The 23,100-nt window shown below is 41.9% G+C and overlaps 1 protein-coding gene across 2 annotated transcripts; it reads right to left on the bottom strand.

Annotated features, from left to right (window-relative positions):
* Window positions 1-633: 633 nt before the first annotated feature.
* Window positions 634-22,766, bottom strand: PGK1 (phosphoglycerate kinase 1). 2 transcript variants are annotated; one of them, XM_031006141.3, is made up of 11 exons: window positions 22,511-22,766; window positions 16,999-17,049; window positions 12,999-13,154; window positions 12,738-12,882; window positions 9,487-9,590; window positions 8,732-8,851; window positions 3,956-4,070; window positions 3,527-3,706; window positions 1,856-2,033; window positions 1,482-1,580; window positions 634-1,117 (listed from the first exon to the last, which is right to left on the bottom strand). In XM_031006141.3, exons 1-11 carry the CDS (start codon window positions 22,573-22,575, stop codon window positions 1,077-1,079), a joined length of 1,254 nt encoding a protein of 417 aa, XP_030862001.1. In that variant the 5' UTR covers window positions 22,576-22,766; the 3' UTR covers window positions 634-1,076. The 2 variants fall into 2 exon arrangements, with proteins under 2 accessions (XP_030862001.1, XP_055232041.1); XM_055376066.2 differs by lacking the exon at window positions 22,511-22,766 and adding an exon at window positions 22,428-22,474.
* Window positions 22,767-23,100: the final 334 nt, after the last annotated feature.

Raw genomic sequence — 23,100 nt, 5'->3', positions numbered from 1 at the left:
CTAGAAGATTTGGGAATGAATCACTGATGGGTATACACAGAAAAAGAAAATTTTTTGAAACACTGTTAATGCCAAAGACAATAAAAGTTACATAAGTAAATTTAATCATAGCATACTACACAGCTCAGCTGTATTAGTTATGTAGACTTTTGATCTAATCTATAATTGTGACAAAACTATACCGAGAGAATGAAGAAGTGGAAATATATGTGGAACAGAGCCTTCCTCCATGGTATGAAATAGATTTCTTTAAAAAATAAAAAAAAAAGAAGTGAACAATATAAGCATATTACTTAGAAACATGGAGGTATATACCTGAAAAACTCGAGTTGAAAGTGGTCACCTGTGGGGAGTGGGAATCTTGAATGGGAGGAATGGGCTGGGGCTTTTTTGTTATAAGCCTTGACTTTTTAAATTATGATCATGCGTAACTGATAAAAATAAAAGTTAGAATAAAAGCACTAGCACAATGTCTGCCATAAAGTAGGCCCTTGATAAATAGACATTTATCTAATTGTCCCATCTCTCCACTGCTGCTGCCCCACTTCTTGCATTCAGCAATATAGACATCTGATCCGTTCCTCAAGATTCTATTCTCACCCTTCCTAACAAAGTATGACAGGAAAAAAAAAATCACGGTTTCAATGGACACTTTTATTGTTTACTTAATGGATCATCAATTTTGTCTCACTACCTACAAATGGAATTTCATCTTGTTTCCATGCTGAGTAGTGAAACAGTGACAAAGCTAATCATAATAACCTACATCAAAAGAGAACTAAGCTAACACTGCTCACTTTCTTTTTAACAGGCAAAATATAAATATATGCACTCTAGAATGCACAATGGTTTAGTCACTAAGAAATTCAAATGGGATCTTGAAGAATGTAGGCAAATCCAGGGTGCAGTAAAGATGAGCTGAGATGCTGTGCAACTGTTTAAGGGTTCCTGGCACTGCATCTCTTGGCCACTAGCTGAATCTTGACATGGAAGGTTTTAGCTAATGCCAAGTGGAGACGCAGAAAATGCTAAGTTGACTTAGGGGCTGTGCACAGGAACTAAAAAGCAGGAAAGTACTAAATATTGCTGAGAGCATCCACCCCAGGAAGGACTTTACCTGTTTTTGAGAGAGCACACATACATAGACAGCATTACTATAGGGCCCAGTAAGCCAGATTTCCCCCACTTTATCTTCCCAATAACATGCCAGCTCTTTTTTAGGATATATGGCCAGGAGTTGGCCAACTTTTACATTGTGGATTCCAGGTCTACTAGACCATAACTCTCAGAACAAGTTTCTATCTGTCCCTCCCCGCCTCAGTGGATGCCAGGAGCTTTATCTGAAGTTCCTCTGTACTGCCCAGCTAGTAATGACTGCTAATGACAACACTACCTTCTAACTTTCTCCACTCCATTCTACCCACCTCTCACTGCACAGTCCACCCTTATCCCAAACAAGCCAAAAAACAGAAGACCCTCACCTTCCAGGAGCTCCAAACTGGCACCACCCCCAGTGCTCACATGGCTGACTTTATCCTCCGTGTTCCATTTGGCACAGCAAGTGGCAGTGTCTCCACCACCTGTTGAATGAAAGCCAGGTAAAAAGGGAAAAGAGAGAAAAGAAAAAAAAGGGATTGGCACCAGAACTGTAAGGCAGTGTGCTCCCCAACCCAAAAGGTAGCTGATAAACCCCCAACTCTATCTTACCAAGAGGCTCCTCTGTAAATTACCTACCTGTTTACCTCTTAACATTTACCCAGAATAAAGAGACATAGAAGAAGTTCTCCATTCCACCTTCCTCTGATCAGAATTCTGCCAGCTTATATGGGTATTAGCTTTGTATAGGACCGCTTACCTATGATGGTGATGCAGCCCCTAGAAGTGGCTTTCACCACCTCATCCATGAGAGCTTTGGTTCCCCGGGCAAAAGCTTCCCATTCAAATACCCCCACAGGACCATTCCACACAATCTGCTTAGCCCGAGTGACAGCCTCAGCATACTTCTTGCTGCTTTCAGGACCACAGTCCAAGCCCTGAGGGGTAGAGGTGAAAGAGAAGATGAGCTATCAAGAAAAGCTACTTAAACACCACCTCCACCAAGACCAGAACTCAGGGCTGCACACCAAAGTTTCTTCTAGAACCAAATAGTACCCTTCAGTCTTTATAAACCTGTTCATGCCCTTTATACTCAAAAATTCTACTGTATGGAAGATCAAGTCTAACGGAAAACCTCAAAAGTTATTTAATAAAGACATTCTTAGCCACACTATTTATGTTAGTGAAAACTAGATCAATGGTTCTCAACCAGGGTCAGTTCTGCCCCTTCACAATAGATAGGCATGTGGCAATGTCTAGAGATATTGTTGTTGCAACTTGGGAAGGTGCTACTGGCATCTAGTGGCCAAGGATGCTTTAAACAACCTTACAATTCAACAGTCCCCCACAAAACAACAGATGTCAATAGTGTTGGGAATGACAGTAAACTAGATCAGTAGTACTCAAACTTTGCCATGCATGAGAATCACCAGGAGGGCTTATTCAAACAGACTGTTTGGCCCCACCCCCAGTTCCTGATTCGGTAGGTCTGGGGTGGGGCCGAAGAACTTGCATTTTTAACAAGTTCCAAAAATGATACTGATACTGCTGGTCTTAGGAACATACTTTGAGAAACACTGAACTAAATAATACGTGAATGCCTGAAAAGAAAAGCAAACTAGCATGTAAAAACATGATACAATTTTATACAGCAATCAAAATGATATTTGGAGCACCCTAAAATCAACTATATTAGTCTTTAATATACACTTACATTTCTCCCTGCTTGTAATCAGTATACTTAATTTTTTCATATGAGAAAGTTTTCTTATATAGCTTCCTAGATAGCAACATAATCCAAAACAACCCAAACCATGAAAGTACATGACACCATCTCCAGCACACAGTAAGTACTTAATACACATTAAACAGATGAAGAAAAAACAGATAAAACTAAAAATGGGCCGGGCACAGTGGCTCACGCCTGTAATCCCAGCACTCTGGGGGGGCCAAAGCAGGTGGATCACGAGGTCAAGAGATTGAGATCATCCTGACCAACATGGTGAAACCCCGTCTCTATGAAAAATACAAAAATTAGCTGGGCATGGTGGTGCACACCTGTAGTCCCAGCTACTGGGGAGGGTTAGGCAGGAGAATCACTTGAACCTGGGAGGCAGAGGTTGCAGTGAGCCGAGATCGTGCCACTGCACTCCAGCCCGGTGACACAGCGAGACTCTGTCTCAAAAAAAAAAAAACAACAACAACAAAGTTTTGCAACACATTACTGCATTACTGAAGGCCAGTAATCCAATAGCACTGCTTTTCTCCCATGGATTCTTCCATGAGGGACTCACTGCAACATGCAGAACCCTCTCTGACAGATCTCCTATAGAGATTGTTTTAAAATGCTTGTTGATTGGCTGAATCAATGAATAAATGACACCACAGAGTTTCTGTTCACTCACACTACCAACCCACTCAAGTGACTCACCATCCAGCCAGCAGGTATGCCAGAAGCCACAGTGGCTTGGCCAGTCTTGGCATTCTCATCAAACTTGTCAGCAGTGACAAAGTCAACAGGCAAGGTAATCTTCACACCATTCTTCTCAGCTTTGGACATTAGGTCTTTGACAATCTTGGCTCCCTCTTCATCAAACAGAGAAGTGCCAATCTACACAGGGGAGCCAAAATGATGGAGGTCAGCATCTATACTAAGAACAAGACTGCCTCACAAAGCAGACAGGAACCAGACACAATACAATATAAAGGAACAATGCAAAGACAAAAGAAAGACTTGCCAAAATAAATAAAAATGGGAATTTTCAGGGCTCATGTCAAAAGACTGTTATCTTTTTACATTTATACAACCTGCTATTATCATGGAGAGCTATTTCACATCCACTTGGCATTGGTTTCCTACCTCCATGTTGTTGAGCACCTTAAGGAAGGTAAAAGCCATTCCACCACCAATAATCATCTCATTGACTTTGTCCAGCATATTATTGATGAGCTGGATCTTGTCTGCAACTTTAGCTCTACAAGAGAAAGCAAGAATCATCACTTAAAGAAGAATGGACTAGAGAAGTGGTATTACATAGAACCTGAGTTTCTATTTCAAGGCACAGGAACAGAGAAAGTCTCAAAGTGACAAAAGTACTGCCTAACTTTGCCCTATGTTTCTCCAACCCAAAAACTCAATCCATTTCTAAGAAATCCTTTTAAGGTATGGCTCCAGACATCAGTGTATCTTTTTAAAAATTCCTCATCCCACTTACCATCAATACATTTTTTTTTTTAATTCTACCTAGAAGCTGATGGACAACAGATTTAAATCCATATTCTTTTTTTTAAGCAGGGCTCAGAAGACCTACTCTTGTCTAAGGAAACTATGGGTTCCACATCTATTTTGCACATTCCCCCAACACACACACACACACACACACACACACACACACACACACAAATTCAGAGCATCAAGACTGCTAATTGTATCTAAGCACGATTGCTAATTGTGGGATCCCAGAGCCACTCAGAATTATCCTAACCTTAGAGCAGGGATCGATTGGACTGTATACTAAATAAATATATACTGAACAAAAATATATATTCCTAAAGTCATACCCTATGCTCAGTTGCTGGGACATTTTTTTTTCCTCTCTCTTTTCAACACAAAGTCTCATTCTGTTGCCGAGGCTGGAGTGCAGTGGTACAATCATAGCTCACTGTAACCTGGAACTCCTAGGCTCAAGCAATCCTCTTGCCTCAGCCTCTCAAGTAGCTGCGACCACAGGCGTACAACACTACCCCTGGATAATTTTTCTTTTTAAATTTTTTTGTAGAGACAAGGTCTCACTATGTTGCCCAGGCTAGTTTCAAACTCCTAAGCTCAAGTGATCCTCCTGCCTTGGCCTTCCAAAGCACTAGGGTTACATGCCTAAGCCACCATGCCCAGCCTGGGACATTTTCTTTATGGCATTTATTTTTGTTGGGTCACCCAATTCAACACATTTACTGGGCACCTACTCTGTGCCAAGCACTATTCTAGGTCTTTGAGAAACATCAGAGGGCAAAGGCAACAGAAAGATCCCTACCCTTTGGGAGCTTATTTTCTAGTAGATGGAAATAAGATAAATACACATGTATCTTGCATCTCCCTATGAGACAAAAAAGATCCAAACTAAAGAGAAACAAAGTAATAGCCTGCCTTCCATAAACATTCCCATATAACTAAATCCCACTTATGTGGACAAATCACCTTGTATCTGTTTCCTTCTTCATTCAATAAACAAGATAATGCCTATCCAGTGAGAAACCCTATGCTAGGATTTGTGAAAAGGGAGGTATGAAACAACAGTGATGTGGGTGAACAGATGGCAAGAAACTATTTACTATTTATTTCAGTTGTAAAGATTGGCTACCACCAAGGGTAAAGTTAGATTGTTTTAAATACACACACACACACACACACACACACACACACACACACACACACGGAAGAAAGCAGTTAGAAAGGAGTTCAATTTCTTCTAAAGAATAGCTTACAGCTCAAATGCCTGTTTCTTCAACAAATCAACAGAATGAAAGTAATAAATAGGAGATTATTACAAGAGATACCTAACAGCCAAAGGCAATGCATGGACTTCATTTGAATCCTTATTCAAACAAACCAACTGTAAAGACACTTCTGAGATGATCAAGAACATCTGAATACAGATTGGGTATTAGATGATAGTAACAAAACTGCTAAATTTGTTAGGTATAATATGGTGATTATTTAAAAGAAATCTGCTTAGCAGTTACAAGATGTATACAGGAGTATTACAGGTTGAGTATCCCTAATCCAAAAATCTGAAATCCTCCAAGACCAAAACTGTTTGAGCTCAAAGGAAATATCATTGGAACATTTCAGATTTCATATTTTCAGATTAGGATGCTCAACTGGTAAGTACCATGCAAATATTCCAAAATCCAGAAATAAATCTGAAATCCAAAACATTTATGGTCCCAAGCATTTCAGATAAAAGATACTCAACCTATGTAAGTGAAAGTATATGATGTCTAAGGCTAACTTAAAAACATTCCTGACAGCAGGGCACAAGCTCACGCCTGTAATATCAACACTCTGGGAGACCAAGGCAGGCAGATCGCCTGAGCCCCGGAGTTCGAGACCAGCCTGGGCAACACAGTGAGACCCTGTCTCTACAAAAAGATTCAAAAATTAGCCAGGCATGGTGATGCATGCCTGTAGTCCCAGCTACTCGGGAGGCTGAGGTGGGAGGATCGCTTGAGCCTGGAAGGTCAAAGCTGCAGTGAGCTGTGATCATGCCACTGCACTTCAGCCTGGGCAGCAGAGTGAGACCCTGTATCAGAAAAAAAAAAAAATCTATATATAGATCTAGATCTAGATATACAGATATGTCTATATATCTAAAATATCTATATATAGATCTATATCTATATATATACACACACACATATATATACGCATATTTATTTCACTTGTATTCACTTTGTCAGGAATATATACACGTGTGTGTGTGTGTGTGTGTGTGTGTGTGTGTGTGTGTGTGTGTGTGTACATTCCTGACAAAACAGAGTTAGGACATAAAAGAAACAAGATTAGCAAGAATGTCAATTAATTGTTGAAACAGGGTAATGGATACCTGGGAATTTACTATACTATTCTCTCAACTTCCATACATATGAGTGTTTCTTACAATAAAGTTTGTTTAATAAAATATAAAAGTTTTCCCAAAAACTGTTAATGGCTTAGGGAAACTACACTGCAAGAAAGGTGGCAAAAAAATCTCACATCCAATTCCCCATAACAGCTATTTCAGTCTGAACCTAAAAACCTAACCATAAGGTAGCACTAGGTGGCACTCACTCCCATATCCCAGGTCTACAGAAAGTTGGAGAACAAAGCCCAGGAATAGATACCTTTTTCCAAGAACAAGACACAACAACCTGTATCTACCTGAGTTATTTTTAAGACTCTGAAACTGGGCTCATAAAGCCTAGAAAGCAAGTGTATTAGCCCATTTTCACAATGCTATAAAGGACTACCTGAGACTTGGTAATTTATAAAGAAAGGTTTAATTGACTCACAGTTCCGCATGGCTGGAGAGGCCTCAGGAAATTTACAATCGTGGCGGAAGGCAAAGGGGAAGCAAGTCACATCTTACATGGTGGCGAGAGAGAGGCGAGCGAGGGTGGAACTGCCAAACAACACTATCACAAGAACAGTATGGGGGCAACTGCCCCCTTAATCCAATCACCAGGTCCCTCCCACAACACGTGGGGATTATAATTCGAGATGAGATTTGGGTGGAGACACAGAGCCAAACAGTATAAGCAACTATGCTACCTGAAATTGACACCCAACTCCAGAGTCAATTTTCATCAGGAAATAGTATGTTCACTCCCCTGGGGGAAAAAACCCTGCTCATAGAAGGGTAATGGGCCTCCAGCCATAAAGAGACTGCTACCTAGATCACCACACCAAGTCACAGGAAATTGTCTTATCCAAGCAGTGCTGGCTCTCTCACCTAAAATTTATCTTCCTCTCAACCCTCAATTCTGAAATTTCTATTTTTAACTAAGCCATTGGAAAATCATTATCTACTTGCTGCCTTTCCCTATAGGAGAAAAGATAAAATAGGTATGTAATCTGGAGAAATGAGGTCTAAATTATATATTAAACACATATGAAGAGGTTTTCATAGTCATACCCTGCCAGGTTATATGGTTATACCCTGCCAGGTTATATAGTTATACCCTGCCAGGTTATAAGGCTCAAGCACTTCAAAATTGCTAAATGAGCACCTATGGTGGATCTTTCCCATTCTTCCCTGCAGAGCCATCTTCTATCCTTCTCTACCCTGCTGCATCACAGCAGGAGGACCTGCATGGACTACATCAAGGAGCTTTCTTGTGCTCTGGCTTCCATTTGGGTTTCAGCCAAATTGAGGGTGGGAGGGGGTGCAGCAGCAGGAGACTGAAAGGAGATCAGAATATTTATTGCCCTGGCTCCCCCTCCCTACCAGATCTTGTGTCCTTTGACCAAAGGCTACAGTTCCCATCAGATAGCTCTCTCCACACCAACTTTCCTCTCTGAATTCTGATAACCATTCCCCTCCCTTTGTCCCTTCAGGCATAGAGATGGTGATGCCTGTTGGTAGCCCCAAATTACTGTACTGTCCCTTTGCGGTTTCCCCGAAACCTACCCACACCTCTGTATGTAGTTCGTTCGTTCATTTATTTATTTATTTATTTTTATTTATTTATTTTGAAACGGTCTTGCTCTGTCACCCAGGCTGGAGTGCAGTGGCGTGATCACAGTGCACTGCAGCCTCTACCTCCCAGGCTCAAGTGATCCTCCCACCTCAGCCTCTCTGGTAACTGGGACCACAGGTGCATACCACCACCGCCCAGCTAATTTTTTTTTGTAGACATGAGATCTCACTTGGTTGTCTGGGCCCATCTCAAACTCCTGGGCTCAAGCAATCTTCCTGCCTGGGCCCTCCCAATGTGCTGGGATTACAGGTGTAAGCCACCATGCCCAGCCTGTAGTTCCTTTATTAAATTCTCCTCAGTTACCCAGTGTGACTGAGCTATATGACAATAAACCACCCAAGTTATGGCCTACTACCAGGCAAACAATACTTAAAGCATGATCTTAAAGAGTTCTTCATACCCGCCCAGGATGGCCAGGAAGGGTCGCTCTGGGCTCTCCAAGGCCTTTGCAAAGTAGTTCAGCTCCTTCTTCATCAAAAACCCACCAGCCTTCTGTGGCAGATTGACTCCTACCATGGAGCTAGAAAAGATCAAAGACATTCAAATTCTAGTCAATCCCTATCATTCCTCCTAGTCCTAGAGGCCAGCTCCTTATCACTAAAATATTTCTACTTCTGGACTGCAAGAAATCATGGTTTTCATCCCTACATTGCAACAAAAAACACTTAGGTACAAGATAAGATTTTTAACTAATAGTGCAAGGTCAAAGGGAAAGAGTAAAAAAGTAATGAACTTAGGTAGAATTTAAGATACCCAGTTAACACTCTTCAGCAGGCCAAAGGGCAAATCACAGTAAGTAATTGGCCGGTTGATGATAGCAGAAGAGGATTCCTCAATTTGCTTCCTACTGACAGCATGAGAGTCTGATCTTATAACGTTCATAAAAGGATAACTCTGTACAAAATATCTAAGGTGAGAAAGAGCAACCTCTTCCTGAAACTCCACAAAAAGCCCTACAATTACCAACATTTTTTTTACCTTTATTTCCTCTTTGGATGAGAGCTACTCAACAAGAGCCATAGTGGCAGTTCCAATTAGAGAAGCTGAAAGGATTACAGTATAATACAAAACTCTCCAAAAACAACCCAGAGCTTGAGCTACTCAAGTAAATAGGAATACTGTTCTCAGTGTGGTAGTCTACAAGGTTCTTGGTACCTGTGGGCTCTGTGAGCAGTGCCAAAAGCATCATTGACGTAGACATCCCCTAGCTTGGAAAGTGAAGCTCGGAAAGCTTCTATTTTGGCTGGCTCGGCTTTAACCTATAGAGAAAAACAAAAACAGAAAATGTGATGGCTCCAAAGACAACTATAAAAGCATTTCATACACCAAGAGTCCTCTTGAACATCTCTAAAGACCCTGAGTAGGTGGGACAGCGATTTTTTACAACCAGCAGTAGGATGTGTTCTTTCTTCCAAATATTCCAGGTACTTTGGTCATTTCTGCATGTTTCTGCTCTCCCTTAACTTCCCTCAAATTGCAAACCTAATATTCCTGAACGACGGCTTTACCTCTAATCACATGAAGTTAACCACACCCCACTAGCCTCTCCCCAGCGTTCAGCTCAAGGTTCTGATTATCCTTCCCTCTCCTTGACTTAGTTCCTCATTTTAAACACTCTCCTTGTGATAGTATCATACTTGACTCAAGCTGCTGGCTACCAAGGCCTTTCTGCGAAGTGCAAAGGGCTCTCACACATATTCCTCATAAAAGCAACAAGGGCAAGCTGGGACAGAGAAGGCAGATGGAAACATGACAACAGAAAAGAACCTCAGAAACACTTCACATTGACAAAGAGGTATTTTATGACCTTCTCTGGAAGCTAGGCATCTGAGAAAACAAGAAATATACTTCTACAAAAAGAGAGGAAGAAAATGTAGAAGTTAAACATAGAGCTTTAAAATGTCAGCTTGCCATCAAGGCATACCCCAAAGGGGACAGAAAGCAAGATGGGAGGATAAGCAAACCAGAGAGTCTCTGGCAGGAGATTAAGCAAAGAGGCACAGGAAGCAAGCCAGATGAAAGGGGACAGGACACAGAAGAGTACATAGCACAAAGCAGATGTTCATTTTAAGTCACTGCCCACTCCTATGCTCCTATGTATCAAGGAGGTGAAGGGGACTGCCATAAAAAATGGGGCTTTTCCCTAAAGATCCAAAGAACTGCAGAGGCACTAATGCTAAAATTGAAGATTGTGGCGCTCCCATAACCTCTGTAGAATAACATCTGCCACTAGTGATTGGAAGATGACACATGTAGTAATGATAACAATGCTCAAATGTAAGGAGACCTGAGTTCTATGTCCAGCTCTGACACTAATTCATTGTGTCACCTTTGGGAAGTTGCTCTGAAATTTTCCCTTCTATCAAAAAGGCATAATAACCCCTCCATTTAAGAACTATTTAAGGAGGCCAGGGGCAGTAGCTCACACCTATAATCCCAACATTTTGGGAGGCCAACATGGGAGGATCACTTAAGCCCAGGAGTTCGAGATGAGCCTGGGCAACATAGCAAGACCCCGTCTCTACCAGGAAAAAAAAAAAAGTAAAAGTCAGTTGGACATGGTGGTATGTGCCTGTAGTCCTAGCTCCCTGCAAGGATGAGGCAGGAGGATCACTTCAGCCCACAAGTTTGAGGCTGCAATGAGTTATGATCATGCCACCGCACTCCACCATGGGCAACAGAACAAGACCCTGTCTCTTTAAAAAGATATTTAAGGAAAAACAGGGTAAATTGAAAGCTCTTCATGAAAAAAGGTGCCATGGAAATAATATCAATCAGAACCCATTTCTCATTTACTGATCTGTAAATAACTAGAAGAAAGAGAAGGCCCTTAAAAGATCAATGTGGGCACTTTGGATAAAGGGAAAATGTTTATGTCCTCATATCCTCACTTTGTTTTTGTGGTTTTTTTGAGACAGAGTCTTGCTCTGTTGCCCAGGCTGGAATGCAGTGCTGCAAACTTGGCTCACTGCAACCTCCACATCCTGGGTTCAAGCAATTCTCCTGCCTCAGCCTCTGGAGTAGCTGGGATTACAGGCACTTGCCACCATGCCCGACTTTTTTGTATTTTTAGTAGAAACAGGGTTTCACCATGTTGGCCAGGCAGGTCTCGAACTCCTGACCTTGTGATCCACCCACCTCGGCCTCCCAAAGCGCTGGGATTACAGGCATGAGGCACCGCGCCCAGCCTCACTGTTTTTTTAATCCATTTTGAACTTGGGACCAACTCCTGAAATTTCAGGTATTAAAAGCCATTAGATAGTGAATGTCAAGTCAGTTTACTAAAAAAGTCATAGACTACATAGTCAGCTCATCATTTCCTAAATAAAAAGTTTTGCTTCAATTTGCCCTTTGCCTCCTGCCACTTCTAAGCCCTAGAGTTCATGCATCATGAGTTCCAGATTAAAAGGACACCAAATTTTAGGTCAGCATTTGACTCCTAATACTGTAGCAAGACCATGCCAAAAGCAGGATAAGGCAAGACCAGCATCTTTGGTGCTAAAAAAAGAAACTGCTTGAAAGCAGGCACTCCCAATGACCTTAATAAATGTGAGAAGCCAAAGGAGACTGAGACACTAGACTCAGAGCATCTTGTTCTCCGAGATACTAAAGACCAGAATAGTGGAAAGTACTAAAAAATGCCTTCAGCTTCCTTTCTAGTCAATGGGCAAATTCAAAATCATCTGCAAAGAGCCAGTTTTATCATTGAATATTTGAATTCTGGTTGTCAGTTCACAGTAATCTGTTTGGTAAGTTATCTATGGCTGCTTTTGCACAACATCGGCAGAGGCGAGTAGTTCCAACAGAGACTATATGCAGATGGAAGTGACTGCACAACACAGAAAGCCTAAAATATTAACTATCTGGCCATTTATAGAAAAAGTTTGCTGATCGAATGGGCTGAGCTCTAAAGACCACCAACAGCACCACTGCCTCTAACTTTAATCGTATGACTGCCTTTCAGAAACTTAAGTTTTTTTTTTTTGAGACTTAGTTTCTTTATGAAATAAGTTGATACCTGTACCTCTATCTTAAAGAGAGATTTAAAGGAACATACTTTACACGTCTTAAGAAAATGCCTTAAATCCAAGGTGACATCATCATGACCATCATATTCACTGAATACTCTTTCACCACAAAGGTGTTCACATATTTTTCAAACATATTTAAACACCACCTGAACATGAAGGAGGGCTTCTGGGATGCTGGTAATATTCTATTCCTTGACCTGGGTGGTGGTTACACAAGTGTGTTTACTTTGAGATAACCCATCAAGCTGTGTCGGCATTGTATACTTCAATAAAAGGTGTCTAAGTTAAAATAAATGAGCTTTCTCTATTCTTCAACCACAGTCTCTTACAGACTCAGGCCCTCACCCCCAATAATGTCAAAATCACAGGTCCTACCTTGTTCCCAGAAGCATCTTTTCCCTTCCCTTCTTCCTCCACATGAAAGCGGAGGTTCTCCAGCAGGATGACAGACCCAGCAGCTGGGTTGGCACAGGCTTTCTCCACTTCTGGGCCTACACAGTCCTTCAAGAACAGAACATCCCTGAGAAGAGGAAGAGATGAAGACACTTGAGCAGTATGAAAGTTAAAAACCAGTAACAACGTGCTTGACAACTTCCCCCGCCACAAAGTCTACCAGCACCAGAGCCTGGCACTTACTTGCCCAGCAGAGATTTGAGTTCTACAGCAACTGGCTCTAAGGAGTACTTGTCAGGCATAGGCACACCATCAGGCCGGCCTAGGTGGCTCATAAGGACTACCGACTTGGCTCCATTGTCCAAGCAGAATTTGATGCTTGGGACAGCAGCCTTAATCCTGCAACCAAAGAGAGACAACAAACAGAACGAAGTTACTCCTAGAAATTAGTGGGAACTAGTTTATTGATAACCTCATAAAGCATAAAGCTCCTTTTCTTCTCCAAGTTCCTTCAAATCTACTATCAGTAATTCAATGGTAGTCCTTAGGGGAAGAAGTTAAATGCAATGCCAACCCTCCACCTAGGATTGTACATTATGTATCTGCCCCTTTCACAGACAAGAGTTAACACAGCAGGCCTGAGGCTACTATCTACAGAAGGACCTGTCTGCAAGATTGGATCCTGGCTGGTATCTGGGAACTTGGCTTTCAAAGTTAACTGACAAGACCAACAAGGGCTATTCACTCTTCCTAGACCGTCTATACAAACATGGTGATTTATGCTGAACACCTGCCCCACTCTAGAAGTCTAGAATTTTTTTTTCTTTTTTTTTTTTTTTTTTTTGAGACAGGGTCTCACTCTGTCACCCAGCAGGCTGGAGTGGAGAGGCACAATCTCGGCTCACTGCAGCTTCAACCTCCCCAGGGGCTTAGGTCATCTTCCTACCTCAGCCTCCCAAGTAGCTGGAACTACAGGAATGCACCACCATGCCCAGCTAATTTTTGTATTTTTTGTAGGGGTTTTGCCATGTTGTCCAGGCTGGTCTTGAACTCCTGGGCTCAAGTTATCTGCGGGCCTCAGCCTCCCAAACTGCTGGGAATACAGGCGTGAGCCACCACACCCAGCAGAAGTTTGGAATTTTGGTAGTTGCTAGGCAGAGGATACCTATGTTACCAGTTCCCAACAAAAATCTTGGGATCTGAGTCTATAGCATGCTTCTCCAGGCAGAAACACTGCAGACAATTACTGCATTTTTCACTGCTGAAGAAAGGAAAACACTTGATGTGTCCCCTCACAGGAAACTGGAAGCCCATGGATTTCTCTAGACTCCCCCATGTCTTTTCCTCTTCCTAATCTTGTCATGCATTCTTTCACTGTAATAAACTTTAGCCATGAGAACAACTCTGAGTCCTAGCAAATCATCATGAGATATGTGGGTGATCTTGGGGACCCCTGAAAACACTTCTTATATGACTATGGAAAATACATAAAATTCTCAAATCTTGAAACCATCAAAGGAAATTTGGGGAAAAATAAACATGTAGTAACTTTTCTGCACCTATTAATAGATCCTAAGTCACTTTTTTATGTAGGAAAAAATAATTGCACTGTCTAGAGCTTGGTTTCCATAATGTATTACATTATAAATTAATCAAAAAATTAACTCCCTTTAAACATTTAAAAGTTTTGTTATAAACCTGCTACTAACTTGCCATTTTGCCAGTTTATAAGAAATTAAAATTGATCAAGAAAAGCATTTATTTATTCACCAAATATTTATTGAATGCTTCTTTTGTGCCAGGCATCATTCCAGGTTCTGAGAATGAAACAGAAAACTTTTTTAAAAAGTCTCTGTTCTCATGGAAGTGAAATTCTAATGGAGAGAGACAATAAACATGTATGTGTGTGTGCGTACATGTAATATATCAGATGGTGAGATACAGAAAAAAAACAAACCATTGTTCCCCATTTTTGTTCCCCTACTTTTGAGGACAAAAATGACCGGGGAACAATGGTAGAGGAGATTTTTAGACAGGATGGCCAGGGACAGTCTGATATGACGACATCTGAGCAAAGAATGGAATGATTAAAAAAGTTATACTTTTAAAATATCTTATGTTATTAATATTTAGCAGATATAAGAACTCATTTATATCAAATTTAAAAATCTGTATCAGGTACAAAGTTTGTGCAACGGAACCAATTAGTTTTCAGGACTATCCCTTATCAGCAAGTTTTATTATTTCTAATGCTTCATTTTGTTAATCAACTCCATGGATTTCCGGAAATGAAAAGATTTCCAAACATGTTTCTTTACTCTTAAAATAACTTGATAGGCATATTTCCAATCGTTTCTGTGTGCTGCACAATAATGAAGATCAAGCGGGATCAGATCTGCCTTATACAAAGACCCTGCCACTATGGTACAGCAGGGATGTGCTTGGCAAAATGACAGGCTCTATTCTGGGACCAATACCTGAAAATGTTCTGGGCTAGACCTGCACTGTCCATTACGACAATCATTTAGTCACATGTGTCTGTTGAGTACCAGATATATAACTAGATCAAATTGAGATGTGCTGTAAGTATAAAAACACATGCCAGATCTTGAAGACTTAGTACCAAAAAAGTTAAATGTCCCTTTAATTTAATTAACACAATTTGGCTCACATTGTATTTCTATTAGATACCACTGGTCTAGATCATTAGAAAGCACCTTGCCAACACAAACCCTTCATTTAAAATTTAAAATAGGCCCAGCACAGTGACTCACGCCTGTATTCCCAGCACTTTGGGAGGCCAAGGTGGGCGGGGTCCAGGAGCTCAAGGCCAGCTTGGGCAAAAGGGCAAAACACTGTCTCTACAAAAAAAATACGAAAAAGTAGCCAGGTGTGGTGGCCCATGCCTGTGGTCTCAGCTCCCTGGGAGGCTGAGATGGGAGGATCGCTTGAGCCCAGGAGGCAGAGATTGCAGTGAGCCAAGATCGTGCCACTGTACTCCAGCCTGGGCGACAGAACGAGGCCCTGTCTCAAAAAAAAAAAAAAAAATTAAATAAAAACCTTCTTGATGGATACCCCATTTAACCTGATGTGATTATGTATTGCATGCTTTTATCAAAATATCTCGGGTAACCCATATATATATATATATATATATATATATATATATATATATATATATATAATCTACAAAAATTAAAAATTAAAAAAATTGAAAGTAAAGACAAAAATAAAGACCTTTTATAATCTAGTCAAAAGCAAGAGCAGTACTCTCACTTAAAATTTGTTTCTGAATCTAGGATCCAAGACACTGGAGCAGCTAAACTGACTGAAAATGTACTTCTGAAGTCTTTCCTGTTTGTTTTTTTGGAAGCAAAAACAGATGAAAATTCTCAAAAATTGACTTATCTGAGCCATTTGAATGGGGGCTTGTAAAACTACATATAACCTTAGTAACTACTGGTACTTTTAAAATCCTTCTCTTACATAGTTCTTCATTTTGCAAGAGAAGCCAAGTAACCTTAAATTTTTATATTCTTTTTGTGTGTTTTATAGAGATGGTGTCTTACTATATTGGCCAGGCTGTTCTCGAACTACTGGCCTCAAGCAATCCTCCTGCCTCGGCCTTCCAAAGTGCTGGGATTACAGATGTGAGCCACCGCACCCAGCCAACTTTTATATTCTTTAAAAATGAATAACTCTGCCAGGTATGGGGGCTTACACCTGTGGTCCCAGCACTTTAGGAAGCCAAGGCAGGAGGATCACTTGAGTCCATGAGTTTGAGAACAGCCTAGGCAACATAGTGAGACCCCATCTCTACAAAAAAAAATTTTGTTTTAATTTAACCAGGTGTAGTGGTGTGCACCTGTTGTTCCAGCTACTCGGGAAGCTGAGGCCAGAGGAGTGCTTGAGCCCAGAAGGTTAAGGCTGCAGTGAACCGTGATCACACCACTACACTCCAGTCTGGGTGACAGAGTGAGACCCTATCTCAAAAAAAGAAAATGAACTCCAAATTCTTCTAATTTTCAAAAAACAAGGGGAGGGGAATCACTTTCTTAAGATTTTGCTTATATTTATATATTCTCATAAATAAGAAAGCAGATCAGATAGTGGGTTGATAGAAAGCCAAAATCATTTGTTTTAAGTTGCTACAGTTCCATAATACAATATGAAAGGAAAAACATTTCATCCTGCGTACCTACACACATCTTAAACCCAGCCCAAGGCTTAGCAGGGACCTTACCTCTGGTTGTTTGTTATCTGGTTGTTCTTCATAGGAACATTGAAGTCGACTCTAAAAAAGAAAGATTCAAGACCATGATCAACTTACTGTTCCATCAAAGATTAGGAGATGCACTTTTAATGAACCAGTTAAATAAGTCAGAAATTCAAATCTCATCTTAAAAATAATCAGTGACATTAAAAGTCAAAATAGTGGTTAGTCATGGGGAGGATGGCGGAAGTGGTGACTGGGATAAGGACACCAGAGGCTTTGGGGTTCTGGTAATGTTCTATCTCTTAACCTCAGTGATCATACAAATGTGCTCATTTTGTGGTAATTCTTTGAACTTGTGATTTGTGCCCTTTTAGGTATGTATTCATACTTTAAAAAGAATTTAAAAAAAAAAAAACCTAACTTAAATCACAGGAACTAGCCCTGAAGATCTGGGAAGCTAAAGCTAGTTCCACCTAAAAAGATATCTGTCTGGGCCTGGCACAATAGTATCTGGGTAGCAGCTAGAGGGGTGAGGAATAATAAGGAATGCATCTTGATCCTAATTCCCTTGATACTATTTCTGGGTCCTCGTGAAACTAACATGACTCGAGAAAAAAATTAAAATAAAAATAAAACACACTAAGAGAAAATCATTCTTTTTGGAGAAAGCCTGGGGCCTTAAGACTAGGGGTCCTTCAAGCAATACACACAACATAAGACAGCCTCTTTCAAAAAGCCTGAGAAGAGAGGGTGGGACATGTGCCCCAGCCCACCTGACAAACAGGCAAATTAGAAGGGAAGTAATCAAGACGACACAAGAAAATAATGTACTGCAGTCTCTCTTACCCAACAGATTACTGTGTTATCATTCTTAAGAACCAATTATTCTGAACTCCTTGGAACCTCAGCCTACTTCAATGTGAATGAAAACAATAATGTATGGCAGCTATTTTTAAGGTTTAAGAGTTGTGCCTGCCATGATTATTTTTAAGTGATTTTTTTTCTCATCGGGATGACAGTATCTACCTCGTAGTTACTGAGAGAATTAAGTAAGTCAGCAATTTGTAAAGTGCTTATAAGTGTACCTGACACACAGTAAATGCCATAAAAGTGTTGCTGTTATATGTTTCTCCAAAATGTAATTCTGTGATTTGACAAGTAAATCAACCGCTACTAAAAACAGCTAACATCACTTGCAAAGGGACTACAGTGAAGTATGACCTAATCAAGAAGACTGCTGCTATCCTTGATTATAAGCCTCCATCTTTTTCCTCTGCCTTTTAAAATACCCCTACCTCTCTAAGGCTAAGGCAATTACAAACTCCTACAGACATACTGAGAAGACCACCAATTTCCTATATCCACTAGGCCTGAACTCCAATCTACCTCACTGAAGAACAGCCTTTCCAAAGGTAGGCTGAGGAAAAATAATTCTATAGTAAAACATGTTTTAAAGTCTTCAAAATTAAAGGCAGTAAGCCTCTGATGAAAAAAATACACTCTACTTTGTTTCAGGCCACTTGATTCTCTGTCTTCTTTAAATATCCTGAACGAGGAGCCCGCCAGCCTTAAAGTACATTCCAAAGAAGAGAGAATATCCCATTACCATGGGTCATTTTCCCCCATGCAACCTCCCAGAAGGCCTATGCTCAAAAGGACTAATGGCAAAAGGATGGGCACAAGCCACTTCTTGCAGTGCTACTCTCTACCCCCAACCCTTACAGGGAGGAATATCTTTGGGCAGAGACACCTAAGAAACTGTCTCATCTATCCAAGCTGCCATGGTGTCAGCTTACTAATGAATTAGACTTGGTTGATACTCTCTCCTCAATGCCCTCTGGATTACCTCCCCTTATCTCCTACACTCACAACAGCTCTGCTTTTAGCTTCTCCTCAGAGGACTCCAACACAGGAACTGCTCTTGCCTACAGATTCTACTTGTTCCATTTTACATAAAATATGCATAATTTTCTTTTTTTTTTTTTCGTTTCCTTATAACACTCCTGAGCTTTGCTTCAGGCACAAAGTTATTACTACAGATCCATCAGAACGAAGAATAACTAAAATAGCTGGTAATGAAGCAGACAAACTGATTACTCACATTACTGCTGGTAGAAATGTGAAATGCTGCGGCCACCTTGGAAAACAGTCTGGGGATACCTCAAAAGGACGTGGCCCAGCAATTCCACTCCTAGGTGTTTACCCATGAAAAATGACAGCATATGTCCATACCAAGACTTGTATACAAATGTTCACAGCAGCTTTATTTGTAATAGCCCCAAATCAGAAACAACCCTAATATCCTTCAATGATAAACAAACTATAATACATCCATACCATGGAATACTACTCAGCAATACACAGGTATGAACTTTTGATAAATGTGACAATGTGGATAAATTTTGAGGACATTATGCTAAGTGAAAAAAGTTAATCCCAAAAGGTTATATACCATGTGATTCAATCTGTATAGTATTTTTGAAGTGACAAAATTTTAGAAACAGTGGACAGATCAGTAGTTACCAGGAGTCAGGAAGGGGGGTGGTTATTATTATAAAGGGGTAGCATGAAGGAGATCTTGGTGGTGATCGAATAGTTCTGTATCTTGATTGTGGTGGTGGTTACACAAATCTATGCACGTAATAAAATGGCATAGAACCATACACACTTTATACCAATGTCAATTTCATACTTTTGATATTGTTCTATAATTAGGTAAGATGCATCCATTGGGGGAAAATGGGTTGAACACAAGACCTCTCTAACTTTGTAACCTCCCATGAATCTTTAATTATTTCAAAATAAAACATTAAAAAATATACTGATTTAGCTGGAATAAGAATATCAAGTCTCTATCACCTGAAATCTCAGGTCCCAGGTCCAGTTCCATTAAAAACTCTCAAAGGAACCATGTCCATCAATGCTTCACTGCCCCAAATGGAAAACTGGGATATTGTGGGTGTCTTAGTGACTTTTTCTCTGCTCTCAATTTTTTCCTGTTTCTCTTCCCACTACATCAAAGCAGTTTCTTTACAAGTTACAACAAGTTGGAGAAAACCAGTGAGGTTTAAAAAAAAAAGGCAGGAGCAAGCAAAAAGGAAGTGCTTTACAAGCAGGCAAAGGATGACTGGCAACCTATGAGAGAAAGAAAGGAAAGTACCACAAAAATAAGCAGAAGTGTATTCAAAGAGGCTGCAAAGTCAACTGGGGAGTCCTAAAAAACTAAGATGGAACCTGGTAATTAACAAGTCAGAGGTTTCTGGCTATCCCATGTTACCTCAACAAATCAATTTCCCTTGGCAATCCAAACCAGTGGACCAGAAGAGTCAGCAAATACCATAGTTCACTTCTGCAGGACAAAGACGACAAATGAGGCAGCCACTACTCAGGAAGCCCCATTCCGGAAACACCGCCAGCAACCACCACGTTGAAACAAAAAGGAATTGAGCTGACACCACATGGCTGCCTAGGCACCTCCAAAAAAGTAGGCCTACAATGTGACTCTCTGTTCAAAAGAAATACATTAATAATCAGGGAACCATGTAACTTCCTGTCCTCAGCCTAAGTAAGTAGAAGGTATCCAGGTTACGGGAGAAAGTTCTATTTCAACGTATCCTTGGTCATTGTCTCGAATATTCAGAGGATCTAGTTGATAGCCAAGGAGACCCAAATTCTACTCCTAGCTCTGCCACCAACTTGGTAGTTCAGTAACCCTGAACAGGTCATTTTCCATCAGCAAAACAGGACTAGCCAATCATTTCAAGGCTTTGGGTTAGTGTGTGCTAAATGAAACTTTATTAGGTCCAGAGGGAGAAAAGCAGCTTCTCCAATCCCGCCCCCAGCTAGCTTCCTCAAGCCAGTTTCCCTAGAGAGAGAGGAAATAAAGCCTAAGACTGCAATTATAGGAAGGTTATCAGCATAATGTCCCACTCCTTGTCTTTTAGTTGGTCCATGCATCTGGAAGAATCAGCCTCGAACACAGGGGAGATGCAAGGAACTAATTAAAACCTAAAAGCTAGTTGCATGCCAATGTCCACCTGTCCTGTTTTTTTTACAGGGTCTATCCCCTTTTTTTAGGATTGTATGAGGGCCAGAAAGGGCACTCCTCTAGTACTAACATGGCTGTGACTCCTACTTTGTCCAGATCCCAAAGGCCTATGTCATTTGGGGAAATGTGGAAACCAGGTATTTTTCATGGACATAAATTATTGGGTTCTTCTATCTCCATGGCAGGGCAGCGGTTACCTGCAAAAATATTGACCAAAGTGAAATTAGAGAGAAGGGGAGAGCTACATGTCCTTTTAGGATACCCATACAGTTCCCTAACTCAAACGTGTCCTCATATGTTTAAAGTTAGAGTAAAGGGAGATCTCCTACTGACTTACGTGTCTGTTAATATCCAACACAAGCCCTCATTTGAACCAGCCCAAATTGGAAAAGGGGCTAGATTACACCAGCCAAATGCCTACCCATCAATCAACCACTTCCCAAAAAGGTCAAGGTTGCAAAATGCTATCAACAGAAACCTTTATGACCCCTCAAAAACACCACTCTTGGATCCTGTTAAGGTATATGAACAGTCAAGTCCATCAGTTACATACCGACTCATCCTCCTGCACCTTGCCCCTGGCATGCACAAATATACCACACGTGACAAAAAGGATAAATGTAAAAGCTCCCCACTCTACCAACAATTCTGGCAGATAAGAGAGAAGCCGTGTTGGCAAGTGACTAGAGATCCACGTGCGCAGAGTAAGAGACCCAAAGTGCACGAGGAAACTTCCCCCAATTTTAAAATTCTACTTTTCTAGCCACACGTGGGGATGAGATTGGAGGCCAGCAAGTATGAGCAGCCACACCCTGCTCTACCATTACCTAGTATGTCACAATCCTGATGCAAATCCTGTGCCCAAGAGTCCAACGATACCGCGCTGCAGGGCAGCAGAGGCCTGTTACGTAAGCTGGGCAGGGCCTCCTCCAGTGCGCCCCGCCCTACCCTCCCACCCCAATTCTTTAGTGGCGGGGGGCGGGAGGGTCTACTCCTGAACAGTTAAATCAACATCCTCTTGGAAAAATATCCTTTTGTGCAGGAACCTGTAAGATGTGGGCCGTTTCTCATTTGGCTGCGACGGTCTAGGAGCGTGGGGGAAGGGAAATTAAAATGACCTTTCAAGGTCCCTTCCTTGAAGCCTAGAGATTTGTAGGATAAGCATTAAGTTTCATCTCGCCGACTGGGAGGTGGAGGCAACGGAACTGCATTTCACCAATAGGAAAAAGGACAAAATGGGTCCCAGCGGCAATCTCAGCCATTCCTCAGTGGGATCCATCCCCGAAGGGTGACTCCGGCTGCTTTCTGGGCTGGGGAAAATGCGGCTAGAAACCACCAAACCCGTGAGCAGCCTCGCCCTCCAAGCCTAGGACCCCTGGGGCCCAGCCAAAAGCTAAAAGCAACTTACAGCAGACGAGAGAACAAGTCGGCTCCGGCCAAAGAGGTTTGCGACAGAGCACAGAGAGCACGCGGGCAAACGTGCAGAATTACCTCATAACGACCCGCTTCCCTTTAACGTCCAGCTTGTCCAGCGTCAGCTTGTTAGAAAGCGACATTTTGGAAATACAGCTGGGGAGAGAGGTCGGTGATTCGGTCAACGAGGGAGCCGACTGCCGACGTGCGCTCCGGAGGCTTGCAGAATGCCGAACACCGCGCGGGCAGGAACAGGGGCCACACTGCCGCCCCACACCCCGCCTCCCGCACCGCCCCTTCCCGGCCGCTGCTCCCGGCGCGCCCTGCTGAGCAGCCGCTATTGGCCACAGCCCATCGCGGTCGGCGCGCTGCCATTGCTCCCTGGCGCTGTCCGTCTGCGAGGATACTAGTGAGACGTGCGGCTTCCGTTTGTCACGTCCGGCACGCCGCGAACCGCAAGGAACCTTCCCGACTTAGGGGCGGAGCAGGAAGCGTCGCCGGGGGGCCCACAAGGGTAGCGGCGAAGATCCGGGTGATGCTGCGAACGGACGTGAAGAATGCGAGACCCAAGGTCGGCGCGACTGCGTTTCCCGGAACCACGCCCAGAGCAGCCGCATCCCTGAGCAAACCCAGGGCTGCCTTGGAAAAGGCGCAACCCCAACCCCGTG

Source organism: Gorilla gorilla, chromosome X (genome assembly GCF_029281585.2).
Source record: "Gorilla gorilla gorilla isolate KB3781 chromosome X, NHGRI_mGorGor1-v2.1_pri, whole genome shotgun sequence".
Classification (NCBI taxonomy): Eukaryota; Metazoa; Chordata; class Mammalia; order Primates; family Hominidae; genus Gorilla; species Gorilla gorilla.
The sequence above is the reverse complement of the archived record's forward strand: the minus strand, read 5'-3'. Positions and strand labels throughout refer to the sequence as shown.